The sequence below is a fragment of the Phocoena sinus genome, chromosome 1, assembly GCF_008692025.1.
Source record: "Phocoena sinus isolate mPhoSin1 chromosome 1, mPhoSin1.pri, whole genome shotgun sequence".
Classification (NCBI taxonomy): Eukaryota; Metazoa; Chordata; class Mammalia; order Artiodactyla; family Phocoenidae; genus Phocoena; species Phocoena sinus.
The window spans coordinates 104,533,813-104,553,887 of record NC_045763.1 but is presented as its reverse complement, the minus strand read 5'-3'; the positions used below and the strand labels follow the sequence as shown (position 1 = coordinate 104,553,887).

The window sequence follows — 20,075 nt, the reverse complement described above, 5'->3', positions numbered from 1 at the left end:
CCTCACTCGCACTGTTTGCGGGGATCAAATATTTAATGCGTGTAAAGCCCTTGGCCTAGTCCCTGGCACGCAGTTAAGTGTTCAATACACGGTAGTTATTATGTTTAATATGTCAGGTAGCAAAATTGAGCATTTTGTGTAATAGATAGATGACCTATCTAAACAGACTACTTCCTGTCTTATTGCCACCTCTCAGTTAGCCTCAGCAGGCCCCAATTTACATGTGGCATGGTATCCACATGCATACGCAGACATGTTGTAGATCTAGAGAGAATCACACAGTGTCAAACCAGGCCTGATCACTGCTGAGCGGGAGTGGTGTTAGTGGGAGGTCCTGGAGAAAAAGCCTACTGCTGTACTCAGGCCCAACTCGCCTCCTGACAAGTGTCCAGGGAGCTGTAATGGTATGAGTCACAGGCACAGGGAAGGAGGAGAGATTTAAGGGGAAGACAGGAGAAGAATACCACTTACACTCCTGACAGGTTTGCCCATGTGCAGTATCTCTGAATATTCTGAGCTGAACTTATTGTTTTCTTTGCAATTCTTCTTTTCCTATGCACATATTTTAACATATCCATGTGTTGGTGCTGGTTTATCTACCCATCAGGCCAGTGTTTACTGAGTGCCCATTACGTGCAAAGAACTGTGAGAGATGCGGGGTCTGGGGCCTTAGATCAGCCAGGGAAAAGCACACTGACAGCTTTCGCAACAACCGTGTTGGATCCTCAGAATAATAACCAAACCTTTTCCCACAATTTAGTCTCTTTATTTCTTCCCACTCTCTGGAGAACACAGCCACCAACAAATCCCTTCCAGCTAAAAGAGCCCATTCCCTCCCCGAGTTCCCGTCCTGTTTCCTGACAGTCTCAGCATCTCTCTCCCGGGGTAGGCTGGGATCAGCGCATGAGGACTTCAAAGAGGCCGTCTAAGTCGGTGGGGGAGGGGTGCGGAGCATCTGTGTTGGGAACTGACAGCACCGCACAAGGCACCGAGGATCAGGGCTGTGAGACACATTCAGCTCCAGGGCTGAAAACTCTTCTTCTGGTGCCGACAACATCTGTTTTATTTTGAAGGTTGCTAAGGAGAGTTCTAGCTGGGCTAACGTTGTTCCAGTTCAGTACTTCATGATGAGTTTCTCGCACGGGGTTCAGACGGCAGGAATAAAAGCTTGCCAGATGAACCCGCTCCTTTCACTTTGCAGATATTAAAGAATCACTTTGCTACCAGGGATGACTAACACCCCGCCTGGTCTCGCTCAGAATTGGACGGACCCTCCGCTTACTCTCTTATTACTCGTCTTCTCCCTGCCCCCTCGGTCCCCACTTGCCAACTCCCCATCTTTGCCAAATAACAGCTTATTAGGAAGAAACAGACAGTGAATGTGCCACAAGCCCAGGAGAAGATTTCACTGCAGAGACAAGGAAGAGCTGAGAAATGAGTTGGGGCTCACGGCGGGAGGATGTTTAGCATTAGACAAAGGAGGAAATGATTTCCGAGCCTTTGAAGATCTGTTTTACCTCCTAATAGAGCAATGCCAAACGCCTTCATGCGGGCTCGGAACAGTCAGGGGACAGTAGAGAGACCAAGCTCAAAACAGGGAAGAGGCTAACCGGCAGGCCTGTCTCCATCTTTGCAGTAATGGACTTGGGAAGCGAAGCACTCCACACTCCACCCCGCCCCATCCTGCCTAAGTCCACTTGCGATTAATTACAAGATAGTAACAAAATTAGGAAAAGTCGGCCCTGGAGGGCAAGCATTCAGGAAAATAAGAGATGGGGAAGGTGAGCCTGGTAAAAAAAGAAGAGGATGTGACAATGACCTTCACATATATGACAAGTAACAATAACATAGGTGGCAAGGAGGGCAACAGTTGAGGGCCACTCTGTTCCTCCCTTGGGAATCGGACGTGGGGAGAGAGCCCTCCAAAAGAGCAGGGGAAGCAGGAAGCCCCCTGGATTTAACTGGTATCTGTTAAAAAAAACAATTCATTTGGGCATTCCAGGGCATTCGGTGAAAAAAACGTGTTCCATTAACTAAAGGAATTCTTTTTCTTCCCTGGGCTTTAGAAAAGCCCCAGCTCCTGCCAGAGTACCTAGGAATCTAGGCAAAGGAAAGGGAGAATGGCAGTGTTCTCCCTCCAACAAAGATCCATTTCAAAGAGCCATTCAGCAGGGCCCCCGACCCTGCAAATCTCGACAACAAAAGGAATATATATCCTCTCAGAGGAGGGTACTGAGACAACTGAGGCCACATTATCTAAACATTTCCCTTGCCTGCCAGATTCTATTTCAGCCAGTTTTGCTTTCTCCCCCAGCTTGGGATCTATGCAGGAGAGAGTATGCTTGTCCTGATATCAAGAAGGCCCAAACAATGCAGAACACACAGCTCCCTTACTCCTCTCCATATCCCAGAGGAGGGATTAAGCCAGAGAGGTGAAGAGCCATCCCTCCAAACCACTCACCTAGCCAGGTCACAGCCACAGCACCTGGGGCCGACATGGCCTCTGCCACCTTATGCCAGCTCCTGTTGTGCCCGGGTGTCCAGAGCGCCACGTGGCAGAAATAGTAGCCAGCATTTTCTTTGCTAACATCTCGAACCAGTAAATGGTAGGAGCGTGCATCCACGTGACTCAAGGCCATGTGAGGAGAGCTGTGCACCAGGGAATCATGGTCCAGCCGAGCCAACACATGGGGGCCGGGCAAGGTGCTGTCGGGCGTCCTGCTGAAGTACCACGTCACCGCGGGTCGGACGTCGTCCGCTCGGTCCGTTGTAATGTTGCAGGTCAGGTCCAGCTCCTTTCCTTCAGCCACAGACACATTCCTGGCCACAGCGGCTCGAAGAACTGGAAAATTGAAAACAAGGACATCTAGATAATCTCCATCGTATTTGCTGCTTCCACCCCCGTCCCCTTAGATCATCTCCTTTTACCTTCTTATTTGCAACATTCAAGTTAGAAGGCTTTGTACAGTTTTAAGTGCTTGAGAAATGTACTGAATAAATGAATGAAACATACCATATTTCTTTTTCTTTCATTAAAACAATAACAAGCACTTATATATATATGCTTACTATACGCCAGGCACTCTTCTGAGTGCTTTATAAATTTCATCTTCAAAACAACCCTACGAGGTAGTACAGTTATCATCTCCATCTTACTGATAAGGCAGTTGAAGCACAGAGAAGTTAACTAACGTGCCCAAGGTGCCACAGCTAATATGTGACAGAGCTGAGATTCAAATCCCGGCTGTCTGCCTCTAGGGACTCTGCTCTTAAGTGTTACGCTATTATCACGTACACTATCATTTGAAAACAAGTCTGCTGAACATTACAAGACTAAAATTATACTTTCTCCATATGCACGACAGGCCTTGGGTGACTTTCAGAGAAAAGACAGCTCAGCTCTGGCCGGTACATACTATCAGTTGGGGGCCAGGAGCTGGAGGGTAGGAAGTGAGGGTGAAACCATCTTCTGGGTAAAAGGGGGCAGGGAGGATCCTAAACAGAAGGACTGGGAAAGTGAAACCAGACAATATGCCTAACGAGTCAAGTCTTCCAAAGGCTATGCACTTAGAGCATCATTTATTCTGGTCCACACACCCGCCTTAAGGTCAAGAACAAAGCATATATTCTAAAACCAAACCACAATGATTTCTGGATTACCCATGCCACTGCCCTCTCTGTGTGGATAATTAAAAGTAGACTATATTTAGACGAAGCACTGAAGGATTTGGTGTAGTCTCCAGGCAGATGTGGTTTCAGCATTCCCCTGTCAAAGCTTTTTACACGGAAACATTTTAGTTTATTCAAGGGATTTTGTGCAAAGAAGTTGAACATCTGTAATCAGAGTAGAAAAACATGCAACACGTGCTAATGCTCTAGGAACAACTGCTTAGATGATAACTAGCCGACACCTCCCAGGGGATTCAAGTGGACGCACAGCACGGTCCTGGTCTTCTAGCAGGAGTCACTCGGCACCAGCTGCGGTCCCGGGTCAGCTCAGCGACAAACGCTGTCACTCAGTTCGGAAAAGACGCAACCCCAAAACCCATGCCCTTTGGAGTAAATGACTTTCATATAAATATTTCCAAAGGCTGACGATATTTCCAACAAGTGTTTCAGGCCAAGTTCAACATCTGCCTTGATGATGACAGAAAATGAGGTGGGCATAGTATTAGAAAAAGGAATTTGAAGTCTAATTTCTCACCTCCACCCACCTTCTTCCAAATTCCTCCTCCTCCTTCAACCTTTAAACGAGCCAAAAATAATAAGAGATATCTTTTGAGAGGAGTCAGTATGGAAACTGCTACCCTGAGCCTGTGCTGCGGTTTGAACCTCCCCACGTACAAACCGTGGTCAGGGATCCCAGAATACTGCCAGAGTCCCTCTGTGCCGGCCACCACTACTGGTGGTAAAAGAAGGCTCAGGAGGGAGCCAGCTGAGGAAAGAAGAAGTGGGCAATATGCAGCTGTGGACAGTGTGCATGGAGAAAACAGATTCTTGCGTTTAGAAATACTGGCAGAAACATCTCTTTAGCAGTATAGTTCACTTTCTAATTTTTTTTCCCTGCAAGTGGCTAAAAACCTTGTCACATCACTAAGCATAGTTGTCACATGTTCTATGGGATTGGAGGGTTGACTGCTGGGACAGGATGAAGCACGGTGAAGGGAAAACAAGAATCAGTTCTAAGGACTCGTAATGCAAGAGGGGACCTCAGACTAAGCCTGGAGTGATGCAGGCTTTCTCCTACTGGATATAACTGAACCTATAAATTAGACACCAACATCTGCATCAACCAGACCACTCCTAATATAGGGGGGTTTACTGCCACCTACATGACCTACAGCCCCACCATTTAAGTAGCTTTGTGCCATTTATCATAACAATGCCATAAGAATACTTAAGAAGCTAGCTATGGACAACATTCGTAGCAGCACTATTTACAATAGCCAAGATATGGAAGCAACCTAAGTGTCCATCAACAGATGAATGATTCAAGAAGATGTGGTACATATATACAGTGGATTATTAACCAGCTGCAAAAAAGAATGAAATAATGCCATTTGCAACAAAACCCGTAGGGTATTATCCTTAGTGAAGTAAGTCAGACAGAAAAAGACAAATAGTGTATGTTTTCACTTATATGTGGACTCTAAAAAATGAAACAAACAAATCAATATAACAGAACAAAAACAGACTCACAGATACAGAGAACAAATCAGTGGTTACCAGTGGGGAGAGGGGGAGGGGGTGGGGCAAGATAGAGGAAGGGGTTCAAGAGGTACAACTACTAAGTATAAAATAAATAAGATACAGGATGTAGTACACAGCACGGGAAATATAGCCCATGTTTTATAACTTTAATGGAGTAAAATCTATAAAACTATTGAATCACTATGTTGTACACTTGAAACTAACATAACATTGTAAATTAACTACACTTTAATTTAAAAAAAAAAGCTAGCTATGGAGAATGCAGGTGCTGAAAATGAGAGAAAGACCATCACTGTAGTGTGGTGGTTCTTAACCTGGGGTCCACAAAGAGAATTTAAGGAATCTGTGACATGGACAGGAGAAACAAATTGTCTTTGTTTTACTAACCTCTACGTGAACTATAGCAGCTCCTCTCATTATGAAACTAAGCAACAAACCAGCGTAGTATTATCTGTCCCTGGGACCTTGTTCCCAATAGAAATCACAGATATTTTCACATCACCTTACAACTGTTGCAGATATCTTAAAATATCATTTATATTCATCACGTATCAGAAATTACAGTAGTTGCTAGGCCTGCCACTATATCTTATTATTTAATGCAATAATAAAACACTATATTATTATATAACAAATTTGTCTTAAAATATTTTGATTACTATTCAATGTAATTGTTTTCCTTTGTCAACCTCCACATGGATTTTATGAATCAAAACATATTAACTCTGAGAAAAGGTTTGTGAGCTTCAAAGGACTGTCAAAGACGCCCATGGCACAAAAAGCTACGAACCCCCAGGCTCAGGTGAGAGCCAGACACTACTGCCTGCCTAATAGACTCAGGGTGTTCAAGTCTTATAACTATACTCTGGGTTTTGTGGCTTGTTGGAAATGAAAAAAAAAAAAAAAAAAAACCTTTACAACTGAAATTCTTGTATGAAAAGATAATTCACTGCCAAGCTGAAATTCTTAACCCTCCTGCCCCGTTAAAACAGTTGTTTGATGCAAGCTGAATATCCATGGTTTCTTAGGTCAGATTCCTGGCAGAACACTTCCGAAAAGGCAGGTGACCTGAATCCATCTGGGAAGTGATTTCTGCAGCCAGGAGAACCAAGACTGAGTGTGACCTGCAGCCCCTCTTGTCGGCAAGAGCACCTCCAACCTCACTGACGGCCACGGTCACTCAGTGGCCAGTCAGTGCTGCTTTTCCCAAATCCAGCTCCTGTGTCGTGGTGTAAACGCTGGGTAGAGTGCTCAGGACAATGCAGCTTGCAGAGGAAAAACACTCCCCGTGTGTATCGTTTCCTGCTTTCCTTCCAACCTCAGCAACAGAGCGACCACACACTCTTGTTTATAGTCAGGAAATGAGTCCAGCCAAGGTCTTCCCAGTTTACAAAACAGGAGGCAGCAGCAACAGCAGCAGGGTACTCTGAGATCTGGAGATGTCAGACTCTCGGCCAACCAGGTCTATCCAACCATCCACAGCAGTGACATCACCCTGAGATGGGCTCTTTATGCTTTCTCTCTGCCAAGCCAGAAGCTCCGTGAGGCCTGGGAACGATCCTTAAGCATCTCTGACCCCAGAGCCCAGGACAGAACTGAGCACACAGTAGGTTCTCTACTGATGCCTGTTGGAAACTGAGTCAAAAATGGCCTGTTTTTCTTTCCTATTTGTTTTTCTTTTATTTTTATGGGTTTTCGAAAATGTATTTTGCATTTCCTTAATTACTCCTCTAGCAGGAGTAAGAAGGATTTTGTTTGTTGTTTTTGAAAAGGCTGGTTCACAGATGACAAAAACTTCTTGCGTATAGACCCCAGGGCTGAATGCTTCCGGGGTATGTGGAATAGAGGACATAAGAAGAGGCCCAGCCCTAGGGAATCCCTCACCTACAAGGGGATGTCACATCTGAGGGGACCTGAAAGGCAGGTCTAGAGGACCCAAGTCAGACGAGAGGTTTGGGGATGAGCCAGACACGTCCCCAACAGCTGTGGGGAAGGGCAGATCCAGAGATTTAGGAAACACCAAACAAAATGAAGCCAAGGGAGCGGGCTGGGGGCAGCTCCACCCCAAAGCCCCTCTGACCACCAGGCCGGACCTCTCCTGGCACTTAAAAGGACTTAATCTTTCAGTCACAAAATTCTCATAGTATCTTATGCAACCTGCAGCTTCCCAGGGGTCTCGGCATTTGGCACAAAACAAATGCATCCTCCCCAAACCATTAACACCACCCTACTCCCTCACCCGTCAACGTGAGGCCTCCCAGGAGGAGCAGAAACGTTGTCAGAGAAGAAAAAGGCTCCCGCCCGAGTTCTTTACACCACATTGCCCTGAATAATATATAGTCTAAAACATGCAATTTCCAGAAACTCACCTGTTGGCTGGATCACCACGGTGGCCACATCCACGGCTTTTTCTTGAATTTCTTGCCAGTTACCCTGCTCTCCGATCCACTCGCTGACGATGCACCTGTAGGAACCCTGGTCGGAGGCCAGGGCCCGGGACACGGAGAGGCGGTACCCGTCGCTCCCCACGGTGTCCAGGCGCACGTCCCCGCTGCGGTAGCGCTGCTCGTAGCCGGGGCCGGGCCGCAACCTGCCCTCGTGGGTCAGGGAGAGGATGCTCCGGCGGGCGGGGCCGCGCCACACCTCCCAAAGCAGCGCCAGGTGCGTGTGCAGCGGCGACGCGGTGGAGGCCGAGCAGCGCAGCTCGAAGGGCTCGCCCTCACGCAAGCTGGGGCCCGGGGAGGGCTGCGGGCCGGCGGCCACGCGCAGAGCATCCGGCAGCACTGCAGGGAGAAAGCGGAGCCGTCAGCACACCGCCACCCCAGCCACTGCGCAAGTGCCCAGCACCGTCCGGGGCTTGCGGCACAATTTCCTCCTCCCCTCCCCTGTTCTAAAGCCCAGATGGGCACGGCTGCCCATTGTGCTTCATCTATGATCTCAACTTTCTGACTTGAAAAAAGAGGAGACACTAATAAGACCCCTGGCTAGAACTAGGTGGTGCAAATTCCCTTTTGGGAGCTGTGCCTTGGAGTTCTACTTCTGCCACCTTTAGGCAAGTCACTTTACCCCTCCGTGCCTTGTTTTTCTCAAGTCTAAAAAGGGATGACAACGAGACCTATCTCCGGAAGTTGACTGAGAATTAAACCAGTTATAAGGGAAGGTGCCCAGGACGGTGCTTGGCACTCAGCAATCACAATCAAATAACCAGCCGCTACTGTCCAACACTCCTTTGTTAGGACACAGGCTGGAGTAGAGAACCTGGGGGATCTTCTAGGAGTTAAGGCAGTGTAATCCACAAAGCACAAAAGCACAGGAGAGCTTCCTGTGCCTTGAGGCCTGGGGAATGTCTAAGAATGACTAGGGTGAGCAGAGGGTATCTGTAGGGTAGGAACCCATCCAGGAAAACCGACGCCTCAGCTATTTAACTATTAGGACCCACTGGGGAAAAGCTGGGCTCTTCCACAGTCTAGAAAAAAGGGGCCAGAGATCAGGGAAGCGTCGGCGACTGCTCTTGAGGAAGGGAAGCCACACGTGAAGTAACCATCGAGGAGGCCCCTACCAAAGGGCAGGGACAACCTCTCAGGCTTGCCTACGGGCTGGCTGAGAGAATCCCCAAACACCACTGTGCATCATCTCCTTGGGTTTTCCTGCCATCCCACACTCAGAAACGAATTCAGTGTCCTTGAGAAGGGACTACTCTAAATAACGGAAAAAAAAACCTGCTACATGTTTAGAAGGACACATCACAAAGACCTATCTCTATTGCAAATGAATAGAATGACCTTCTACTATACACATCAGTCTGTGAGTCCAGCTAACAGGACTCAGTTCCCAAGACCAGTTATCCCTGAGGCCATGGATATATAGTTTGAAGACCCATGAAGCTGAAGGCCAGAGAGACACTAGACCACGCATGGCAGCCACGAGAGGCTCCACTTGGGCAGCCAGCCAGTCTCTTTCACGGCCATCCATCTGCTTTCCTGACCCCAGGAAAGCCTCTCCTTACTCCCGCCTTTCAAAGACTGGAGAACAAACAGAAAGATACTGGGCAGTGGGGGCGGAGGGGTAGGTTCCCCCCCGCTGCCTCCAACTCCTCAAGATGAGAATTACACATGGAGACGAGGGTGCATCTGACCTAGTGGAGGTGCACCGTGTGTGTGATGACTACAAAAGCAATGCATTATTAAAATCGTTTGCTCTTGCCCATTTACTAATTAGCTGTGTGATTTTAGGCAAGTCATTAACCTACGCTCTTCCATTTCCTCATGTGTAAATTAGGGAAATACCCTGCCCTCTCTTCTTCATTGGGTTGAGAATTGAATGTGTGAGTTAATCAAACGGGACTTGGAAAATGAAAAAACAAACGAACCCAAACATTCCAGATACATAAGGTGTGATTACTTGCACAGCCAGGCCAATAAGGTTGCAGTGACCACATCGTTCTTTCTCCACATATGACCCCTACAACTTCTAAATCATGAAGGGTACAAAGAAAGACATGAGCTTGTAAGTATCTGTTAGCCATAAACCTGAACAGAACACCAGTGTCATCATGACCGTCACCTTCTCATCCCTAACCTGACTGTTTTACTATGGCATTGCTCTGAGGCTTTACATGTCCTAACTCACCTTGACCTTTACGGAAGGTTTTCCAGAGGAGGAAGCTGAGGCATGGGACATGCCCACGGTCACAGAGCTGACAAGTGGGAGAGCGAGCCACGGGACTTACTGAGCGCAGGCAACCTGGCTCACAGCTGGAGTCGCCATCACATACCACTCTGCCTCAACTCACCAGCCACGGGAGGGCTCACAATCATAACGGAGTGAAGAGAAAGGGCCCTCAGAGGGCACCTGGCCCATCCTCTGCCTTTAATCAGGTAAGACATTATTCCTCCATCGGACAGAGGTGGGAGCAGACACCCAGAGGACTTCAGTTTCTGGCACAGTCCCGCACAGCTGAGTGGCAAAGGAAAGTCCGGTCCCCCAGCGCAGCGACGCCCCCCGTGAGGATGTACCTTTAACTTGCACTGTATCCTCATAGTTGCCCTGGACGGTGGCGTCCGTGCTGGGGGTGGAACACTTGTAGTGGCCTTGGTCTGAGGGCTGGACGTTCTTTATGTGCAGTTCCACGGCGTCGTTGGCCGTCCGCCACAGCACGATGTCACCCCTCTGCAGGCGCTCACGGTACAGCTGGGCGGGGAAGCCCACCTCCCAGGTGCTGGCGAGCTCCACGAAGCTGCTGCCCGAGGCCAAGAAGCTCCAGTCAAAGTTCTGCTCGCTGGGGCCGTCGTAGTCGCTGACGTTGCAGGGGATGACCAGTTCAGTGCCCACCACCCGCACCAGACTCCCCGCGGGGACCCTCACCACACGCCCTCGACAAAGAGCTGCAACAACAAGAGGTGAAAGGCAGGGCTTGAATCCAATAAGGTCTTCCCAGTATAAATGTGGTAAAACTGTGGGCGCTCCGGCTCCCAGGCACATGGTGGACACGTGACATCGACCAGCTGGGGAAATGTGACACTGACCGGCGTGCTGCCAGTGTCTGTGCAGAAGAAGGCTGAGCCCACCCCAAGGACCCCAAGCCAGGAATACCCCCCTGCGGTGAGTACCTCTCATGCAACAGTCTCCTAGGATATCCAGGGAGGAAGAGAAGCACTAAAAGTAGGCTAACCATGAGCTTGAATAGCTTTCTCCCTCCTGTTACTATTTAACCTACTGTGATCACTCAACATGAGGCAGAAATACTTTAGGTTTTGTGTGAAAGAAAAGGACACAGCTAATCAAGTATTTACATTTCTTCCCACCCAATGTCAACATTCTTCCCTAGAGACCACCCCCTGGGGGCTCCTGAGACCTGATTTACAATGATGGCTGCCAATTTTTAAATCCTAGAGCAGCCTGCTGATAAAATGATTTAACCCTGGTTATCTGACATTGCCTATAAATTAATTTTAAAATATGACGACTCTACCAAGTATTAATTTTCTATTTTCTGGCTCATTTCCTTCTCTCTACTCTTCACCCTGATCTAAATTCAGAAAGAGGACAGAGAAGCACAAAGGGAGACAATGCCTGCTCTGGCTGGTCGCTGGGCATTGGTAGGAATGCAGCGGCTTACTGGGGATGAGAGGCCTGGTGGACAAAGCCAAGAGTTCACTGGCATTCCCTGCCCCAAGTGCAGACCTCACAGGCCTCTGGGATGGCCCTTAGGGACCGTCACCTGTGTGTCCTTTAAGATTGCTTCTTTGGGGGTGGGATAGGGAGGGTGGGAGAGAAGGAGATGCAAGAGGGAAGAGATATGGGAACATATGTATATGTATAACTGATTCACTTTGTTATAAAGCAGAAACTAACACACCATTGTAAAGCAATTATACTCCAATAAAGATGTAAAAAAAAAAATTGCTTCTTTGCAATGAACTTCAGCACATTTTTTTGCAGTGCATTTATACCTGTGTTAGCATTTCAATTCAGACCAAATGAACTTGCACGGCTCTTTCCTGATGTTCTATGAATAGGTATAGCATTAAGAGATACAGGAGAGGGCTTCCCTGGTGGCGCAGTGGTTGAGAGTCCACCTGCCGATGCAGGGGACACGGGTTCGTGCCCCGGTCCGGGAAAATCCCACATGCAGAGGAGTGGCTAGGCCCGTGAGCCATGGCCACTGAGCCTGCGTGTCCGGAGCCTGTGCTCCGCAACAGGAGAGGCCACAACAGTGAGAAGCCCGTGTACCGCAAAAAAAAAAAAAGAGATACAGGAGAAAGCATGGGCTCTGAAATCAAGGAGACAAGTTTAAACTGAGAGACCTCTCTTAGCTTTGGCTTCCTCCACTATAAAATGAGGAAAGAAGGCTTCACTGAGTTGATGAAATAAAATGGCTAGCTGAGACTCTGCCATGTAGTAAGAGCTCGATAAAATGGAACTTCTATTATTTATTTTCAGTTCTGTGTTTCTGTCATTTGTTATGGGTTGAATTGTGTCTCCCTACCACCACCCCCCACATTCATATGCTGAAGTCCTAGCCCCCAGCACCTCAGAATGTGATCTTATTTGGGAATAGGGTTGTTGCAGATGTAATTAGCTAAACCGTAATGAGGTCATACTGGAGTAGGGTGGGCCCCTAATCCAACGACCAGTATCCTTAAAAGGGGGGAAATTTGGACAGAGACAAGCACTCAGGGAGAGTGCCATGTGAATATCAAGGCAGAGATTGGGATGATATGTCTATGATCTAAGGAATGCCCTGCACCCCCAGTCCCAGGAATGCACACTGGGGCTGAAACAAGGTCAGAGTCCTCCTTGCTCATTTTTGCTGAAGCTGCTCAGGAAGACACTTTCACCTACTTTGGAATCAGGGTACTACAGAGCTGCTTTGCTCTGAAGCTGCATGTGGGCAGCCCTCCTGACCAGGTGAGGAAGCCATCTACAGCAGAAGAGACCCAGGTCAACAGTGGGACCAAAGAGGCACAGAGAGTGTGCCCTCGTGACTAGATGGCATCATCTGAGCCACTAGATCTGCCATACCTTCTAAATCATTCCACATGCACACACACATACACACAAACACATACACACACGTGCACGCACACACACATACACACACACGTCTTCCCCTGGACATTTCAATTCCTTGCAATTCCACTCACACCCACTTATATTCCTTAGGCTAATTTCTGTCACTGGAAACTCAGGGCACTGAAATAATACCCAGCAAGCAGTGAGGTCATCATCACCACATTTCACAAAGGAAACAGGCCATCCTTTTTACATTTAATTTCAGAGATGACTGGATAATTCTGACTCTCCCAGAGAGACACTTCAGAAGGAAGCTTCAGGACTTCCCTGGTGGTGCAGTGGATAAGACTCCACGCTCCCAATGCAGGGGGCCAGGGTTCGATCCCTGGCCGGGGAACTAGATCCTACATGCATGCCGCAACTAAGAGTTCACATGATGCAACTAAGGAGCCCGTGTGCTGCAACTAAGACCTGGTGCAACCTAATAAATAAATAAATATTTTTTAAAAAAAAAAAAAAGAAGAAGAAGGAAGCTTCATGGTGGAGACCCGTAAGAGGGAACACAGCCTAACGCTTATCCTCCTTGAGCCCAGTTTCCATATGTGAAATGGAGACACACCCTTAGGGCTGTGTAAGGATTAATTGAGCCACAGAGCACTCACAACAGTGCCCTGCACGCAGTAAGGGTCTGCGGTTACCCGCTTTGCAGGCCGCCTCTAGAATAAACCTGATCACAATCATTCACTTTGCTTCCTTGACAGGTTTACAAAGGAATTTCCTAACATGTAAACCTTTGCAATTTCTAGCCCTTGTCAAGAAGTTCACCAGGGTTAACAACCGGCTCAACGGGGCCCTTCCGCATGAGGCTACATTCCTTGTAAGGTGTCTGTCTTTATTCTTAGTGAGTGGAGCTCAGCAAACTGAGCCAGCTGCTTGTGTCAGCTCTCCAGTCCTGCTTCCACAGAGTCACCCAAGTCATCTTTTTAACGCACAAATCATATGTCACTTCACTGGTCAGAAGTATCTCATGGTTCCTCATCACCTACAGGATACACTCTATCTTCCAGACCCCCCACTGCGATGCCCCTGGTTCATGCCACCTTCCGTCTCACCTGAATTATTGCAACAGCCTCCCAACTGGCTGCCTGCCTTCCCTCTGCTCTTGCCCTCCACTCTCAACACAGCCAAGCCATCTTTTAAAAACTTAAGTGTATTATATCCTTACTCTGCTCAAAGCTTTCCAATCACTCCCCATGTCACTCAGATAAAAGCCAAGTCCTCACAGAGGCCACCAAGACCTCACAGGACCTGGCCCTCTTTTCTTCTCCAAGCTCCTCCCTCCACTGCACTCCAGCCATGCTTTCCTCCTAAGACTCTCGAGCAGACAGACCTATTCCAACCTAGGGCTTCTGCACATTTTTCTCGGTCCGGAGCACTCTCAGACGTAAACCCCACTCCATCACCAGCTTCACATTTCATTCTAGTGTCGCCTTATTAGTGAGGCCTTTCTTGACCACTTAAAATTGTACACACCCACCCTCATTCTTGCCAAAATTTCTTCTTATCACTAATATTCTTTATGTGTATCCATATACTTTTGCTATTATTTATTATCTGCCTTCTCCCACCAGGATGCAAGGTCTAAATGAGCAGTGATTTTTATCTGTTTTGTTCACTGAGGAATGCCAGTGCCTAGAACTGGGCCTGGTACATAGTAGTTGTTCAATAAATACTTGCTAAATAAATGAACGAATAGAAGACACACAAGATCCTTCATAGTCTACCATTCCAGCTTCATCAGCTACCATTCTCCCAGCCCTTAGTCCTTAGACTTCAACAAAACAAATGGCCCTTCAGTCTCTGGAAATGCCATGCTCTCTTGGGCCTCACAGCCTCTGCTTCTGTGCTTCCTTCATCTGGAATGCCCTCCCAGCAATCTCTCAGCCTCTTGCAAGAAGCAGCTCCAGCACCACCTCCTGTGGGAAGGCTTCCCCATCTCCCCTGGGGTCACTTAGGCACTCCTGCCTCAACTCAACCTGCAGAAGTACCTTCGACGCAGGCTATGTCACAGTGCCGCTGGAAAAAGCCAAGCAGATAGGAACAGATGCTTGAAAGATCAAATGCTAATCTAAAAAATATATAAACCCGAGCAGTGTCGTACATGCAGAACTGGGATGTCCCCTCATCTGTGCAAAGCAAGATTTTGAAGTTTAGTTAACAGAATTTCAATTTGCTACCAGCAGTCTGCTATTTAGCACATATTTCCTTTAATATTGTTAAATAACAGCTAATAATATTTAAAAAATAAACACAACTTGTAAAACATAGAGCAGCATATGGCTCTTTCCAAATCAAAAAGAATATCTGCAAAGCCACACATTACCAATTTCAGTTGAAACCTCTTGTAACAGTTGACTAAGGGGAAAAAAAACAAAATTTTCCTCTGGTTTTCCAAATTCTACCAGTATTTCAAATGAAGAGTCCCAAACACTTTGGCACCTGAACTGTTTTAGGTTAGCTTTCTATAAAAATGTCTTTACTAAGAAACAATTTAAATTTGTTTTCAGGGGTCAATATAAGAAACCATTATATGAAAAGCATTTCTTTATTAGTTTTAAAAGGACTACTGAGGCCACTATTGTGTTGTTCGATGACACAAGAATCCATATGATAAAAGTCTCTTAAAATTTAGTACCAGAAAAAAAATACCAGTTGATGGACCATTGTGTGTTCTTTCCCCAGCAAACTAGAACTATATAGGCGTCTCTCACCACTCAGGTCAGTAACCACAACTCAAGTACCTTTGATACTCAACACAAATTACGGTACCTTAATAGCACATTTTGTGCAGTATATTAAGGCTCTGATGCTAAACCTCTCTCTCATAATCCCAATTACTAAGTGGCCCAGCACCACATCACCGTGCCCTGGTGATGCCCAGACCCTCTTAGATAGGTCTCAGAACCCTGCACTGCTTCCTAATTCCTGTTTTTAAAATTTCTGCCTAAACCTACCAAAACAAAATAAAACAAAGAACACACAAACAACCCTGAATACAATTGTTACTGCTTCATCATCTCTTTTACCCGTATTCCAACTTCCAAGTCCTGTTTTCCCCGACATATATAAAATTCATGTGTCCTTTTGTACCTTAGCTTCAAGGAAGTCTAGTACGAAATATGATGGTGAAATATGGAAACCATTCACAATCTAAATTTCTAATAATTATCTCTCTCCTCTACCTCTTACACCTTCCTGTGCCTTCTCTGTCACCCTTGTACTTTTGATTTCTTTACCCTTAGTTTAAGGTTTATTGCATGTATGTGTGTATTTCACTGTAAATTGCCTCAAGTATGTTTTTTGGGAGGAGGGGAGATAAGTGAGGTATAAATTTCAAAAGACTAATAATGGAGATGAGACACTTTCTGCTATGATGGACTAGCTTGTATCAGATCAACTCCCTGCCCCCTGCCCCCACCCCAGAACAACTACAAAAGATGGACAAAACACAAGAAACAGATCATTGAATGCACTGGTGATCAATCCAGGTATCCGGGACTAAGGGGCCAAGATCACAGAAACACCCCAAGGTGGGCCTGACAACATGCACAGCTTTTTCTCTTCAAATATTTGCCAATTTTAAGTTGTGCAGTAAAAGGTAGTACTTCAGAACTGCCAATGCCTCATGGGGCCAAGAAGACAGCAACTGAAGTTCAGGGCCGTTAAGAAAGTCATAGTCTAAAACAAGCAAACAAACACAAAAAGAAAGTCATAGTCTGAGGTGGGGGGAGTTGGTGGGGGAAGATTGGTAAGTGTCCGAGAAGTTAAACAGAAAATAAATATTAAGAGGCTAAGAGGTTAAGTAAGTTTTTCGACCATCTCACAGTACTGGGGAAACAAAAATTGGAATTCCGAGTTTACAAAAGACGGCGGACTATAGTAAACACCCCAGACTGAATTACAGCCCTGGAAAGGGCTATGCCTTTGGAGTAAGAGCAAAGCTGAAGAAACAACCAGCTCTCAAGAATACTGAAATCTTGTCTCAAAACATCTCAATTCCTCACTGGATTACAGTGAGCTTCTCTTACTGTATTAGCCTGCTAGAAAGAAAAATAAAAAAATAAAACGTAAATCTCCTTGTGAAGAAGATAACATCACACAGAGCCTCTACAATTTTTCAATATTCAATCAAAACCTACCAGACATTCCGTACAACAGCACCAAATGACTGAAAACAAAAGACAACAAACCAGACAATAGAAACAGATGCACAGGGATCCAGATATTGGTGTTATCAGACGTGGACTTTAAAATAACTATGATTAATTTATTAAAGAAATAGACAACAGGATTTCACTTCTTAACTTTATTAAAATAATCAGATTAAAATCCTAGAACTAAAAAAAAAAATCTAAAATTAAGAACTCAATAAATGGGTTTGATATCAGATTAGATGCAACATTAGTCAGTATAAGATATCCAAACTGAAGCACAGGGTGTAAAAAAGATGAAAAATGCAGAAAAGAGTCTAAGAGACACATGAGAGACAGTAAAAAGGTCAAACACGTGTAACAGAGTCCCAGGATGAGAAGGAATATGATAGAATTAGAATTAATTTCTGAAGATATAATGGTTAAGGTATTTCTTAAACCGACAAAAGACATCATGCCACAGATTCAATAAGTACTATATACCTAAAGCAGCACAAATACAAAGAAAACCACACATAGGTACATCATTGTAAAACTGCTGAAAGGCACGGAAGGGAGCAACAATTCAATGATACCTGACTTTCAATAGAAACAATGCTCTTAAGACAATGGAATGACATCTTTTTTTTTTAATATTTATTTTATTTATTTATTTACTTGGTTGTACCGGGTCTTAGTTGCAGCAGGTGGGCTCCTCAGTTGAGGCATGCAGGCTCCTTAGTTGTGGCACACGAACTCTTAGTTGTGGCATGCACGTGGGATCTAGTTCCCTGACCAGGGATCAAACCCGGGCCCCCTGCACTGGGAGCGGGGAGTCTTAACCACTGCACCACCAGGGAAGTCCCTGGAATGACAACTTTAAAGCGATGAAAGAAAGTAACTACCAACAGAGAATTCTACACAGAAAAGATATCGTTAACAAAGGAAGGCAAAATCAATATGCTTTCAATCAACTCTCAACCAGGGAAAGAGAATTAATAAAAAGAAATGCTAACGAAATACCAAAATGATATACTAAAGGGAGTTCTTCAAATAGGAGGAAGATGACCCCAGATGGAATCATGGAAATGTAGGAAGGCATAAAGAGCAACAGAAAGGGTAACTGTGTGGGTAAATCTACTGAATGGTGACTATGTAATACAATATTAGTAATGTCTTCTGGAATTTAAAACACATGCATAATTAAAACATATGACAACAACAGCACAAAAAGCAAGGGAAAGAGTGAAATAAGTGGAGCCTAAATGTTTTCTAAGGTCTTGCATTTGATAAAAGGATCATCAGTAGACACTAATAAGTCGACAATGTATGTTCTAAGCTCTAGAATAACCATAAAAATGAAAGAGTGGATAACAAACTAATGAGAGGGGGATAATAAAAAATACTTGATTAATCAAAGAATCTGTAATTTCAGCTAAAATCATATAAGCTTTTCTCAAGTATTTACTTTGTAATGTATTCACTTTGATTCATCATCAAACTTCTCTCCACAACGCTAGGATAGAGTAAGAGGAGGAATAATAACATACTGCACCTCTCTTATATGCCAGACCACCCCTATCACAGAACCAAGGAAACTGAGACTCAGAGAAGTTAAATAACTTGCTGAAGGTCATAAGAGCTATGAAGTGAGGGACTCAACCCAGGTTTACCTGGCCCATGCACTGCACTGTCAAGGCAAAGATGGGCTGGGCTGGTTTTGTCTTCAACTGCATTGTTGATACTACCATATTCTGTTGATTTTGTCTTTGCTCTGAGTAGGAAGAAGCAACGGCTTGAAATTCCCTATAAAATACTTCCAATTCTCCACGGGCAATGTGAACCAGATAGGTAACAAAGTAACCAAAATGAGTTACTAAGGGAAGAAATATACATTCTTGGCATGAACTAGAGGAGAGAAATCCCGTTTTTAGAGAAACGGGATTGTTAAAAATAACTTCCAGTTTCTTCAAAAATTTTTTTCTGATAGACTGCCTTCATTATTTTAAGTGATACTAACTCTACATCTCACACTTTCATGTTCAAAAAAGGTGAAGAGAACTTCATTCTAAAAACATATGGGAAGGACTTTTGGAAGCCCACCTCTCTGACTTTTCAGCGGTGCAGATAATTTACATGCAAGAGGTAATTGTTTCCAGATTCCTATTTGCCTACCTCTGAAGTACTCCAGAAAATAATTAAATGCCTTCAACTTTCTTCCATCATGTAGAATGGACGGAGATAGGCAAGAAAAGTCGGGCAAGTTTTTCAGTGCAATTATTCCTGCAATGTTTATTTCAACAAGCACTATTGGCAACCATGAGGAATCATTAAGAGAGACAAGCTAATGAAGATGAGACTGTATTTATCCACCCTCTTCCACCCCCTTATGATATCCATGGGAAATAGATTTTATTTCCTGGGTTATCATCAATATTACTCTAAATCAAGGCCTGTAGAGTACAGCAGATCTGCAAAGGATTTTTGCAATTGTTCCTATTATTGCTCAAATTTTATCACCTCACCGCGCTGCCTAGAAGCAAATAATCTGATTTTACAAACGGAGCCATTTGTAAGATAAGTATTGTAAGTTACTGAATCCAGTAGAACAGGTAGAACGGAAATACCGAAACCGAAGAGCTTGTGGTATTTCACTCTGCCTTGTAAAATGACAGCTAAATCCCCCTTCTCCAGTCCTTACAAGGCCTTTAAGAGAGACCAGGGGCCTATGGATTTCTATACGAAGTTCCCAGTCCACACGTGATTTAGAAGTGAATACACAAGAAGGTTAAACCTGTAAACTCTCACAGAGCCTTTATTGCAGTATCTGACTTAACGAATGCAAAACCTTTGTCTCTGCTGGACTGCCACTGAGAGGTCTGGCAGGAAGGGATCATGCCGGCTTTCATCTAGACAGTCCCTAAGTGATGAAAATGCAGCAATGTACACATTAAACAAGTTACAGCCAGCGGAGAATGTGTAATGAAGTCACATATGGCAGTACTTCAAAATCCCATCCAAACACCAATAAGGTTCTACTAGAGTGGGCCTTAGAATCATTTTTTTAAAAAAGGTTCAGCTAAGACCTCAGAGAGATAAACTAGACAAATGCAGTATGACTCATTTAACAAACAACTACTGAGTAAGAAGCCCTCGTGC

The 20,075-nt window shown here is 45.3% G+C and overlaps 1 protein-coding gene across 1 annotated transcript in view; it reads right to left on the bottom strand.

Moving 5' to 3' along the window:
- The window catches only part of PTGFRN (prostaglandin F2 receptor inhibitor), an 85,653-nt gene that overhangs the window by 44,562 nt on the left and 21,016 nt on the right, over window positions 1-20,075 (bottom strand). Inside the window, exons 2-4 of the mRNA XM_032643800.1 lie at window positions 10,227-10,595; window positions 7,581-7,994; window positions 2,462-2,842 (exon numbers count right to left, since the gene is read on the bottom strand). Of these exons, the coding sequence (XP_032499691.1) occupies window positions 2,462-2,842; window positions 7,581-7,994; window positions 10,227-10,595 (1,164 nt within the window). The remainder of the gene's footprint in view (window positions 1-2,461; window positions 2,843-7,580; window positions 7,995-10,226; window positions 10,596-20,075) is intronic.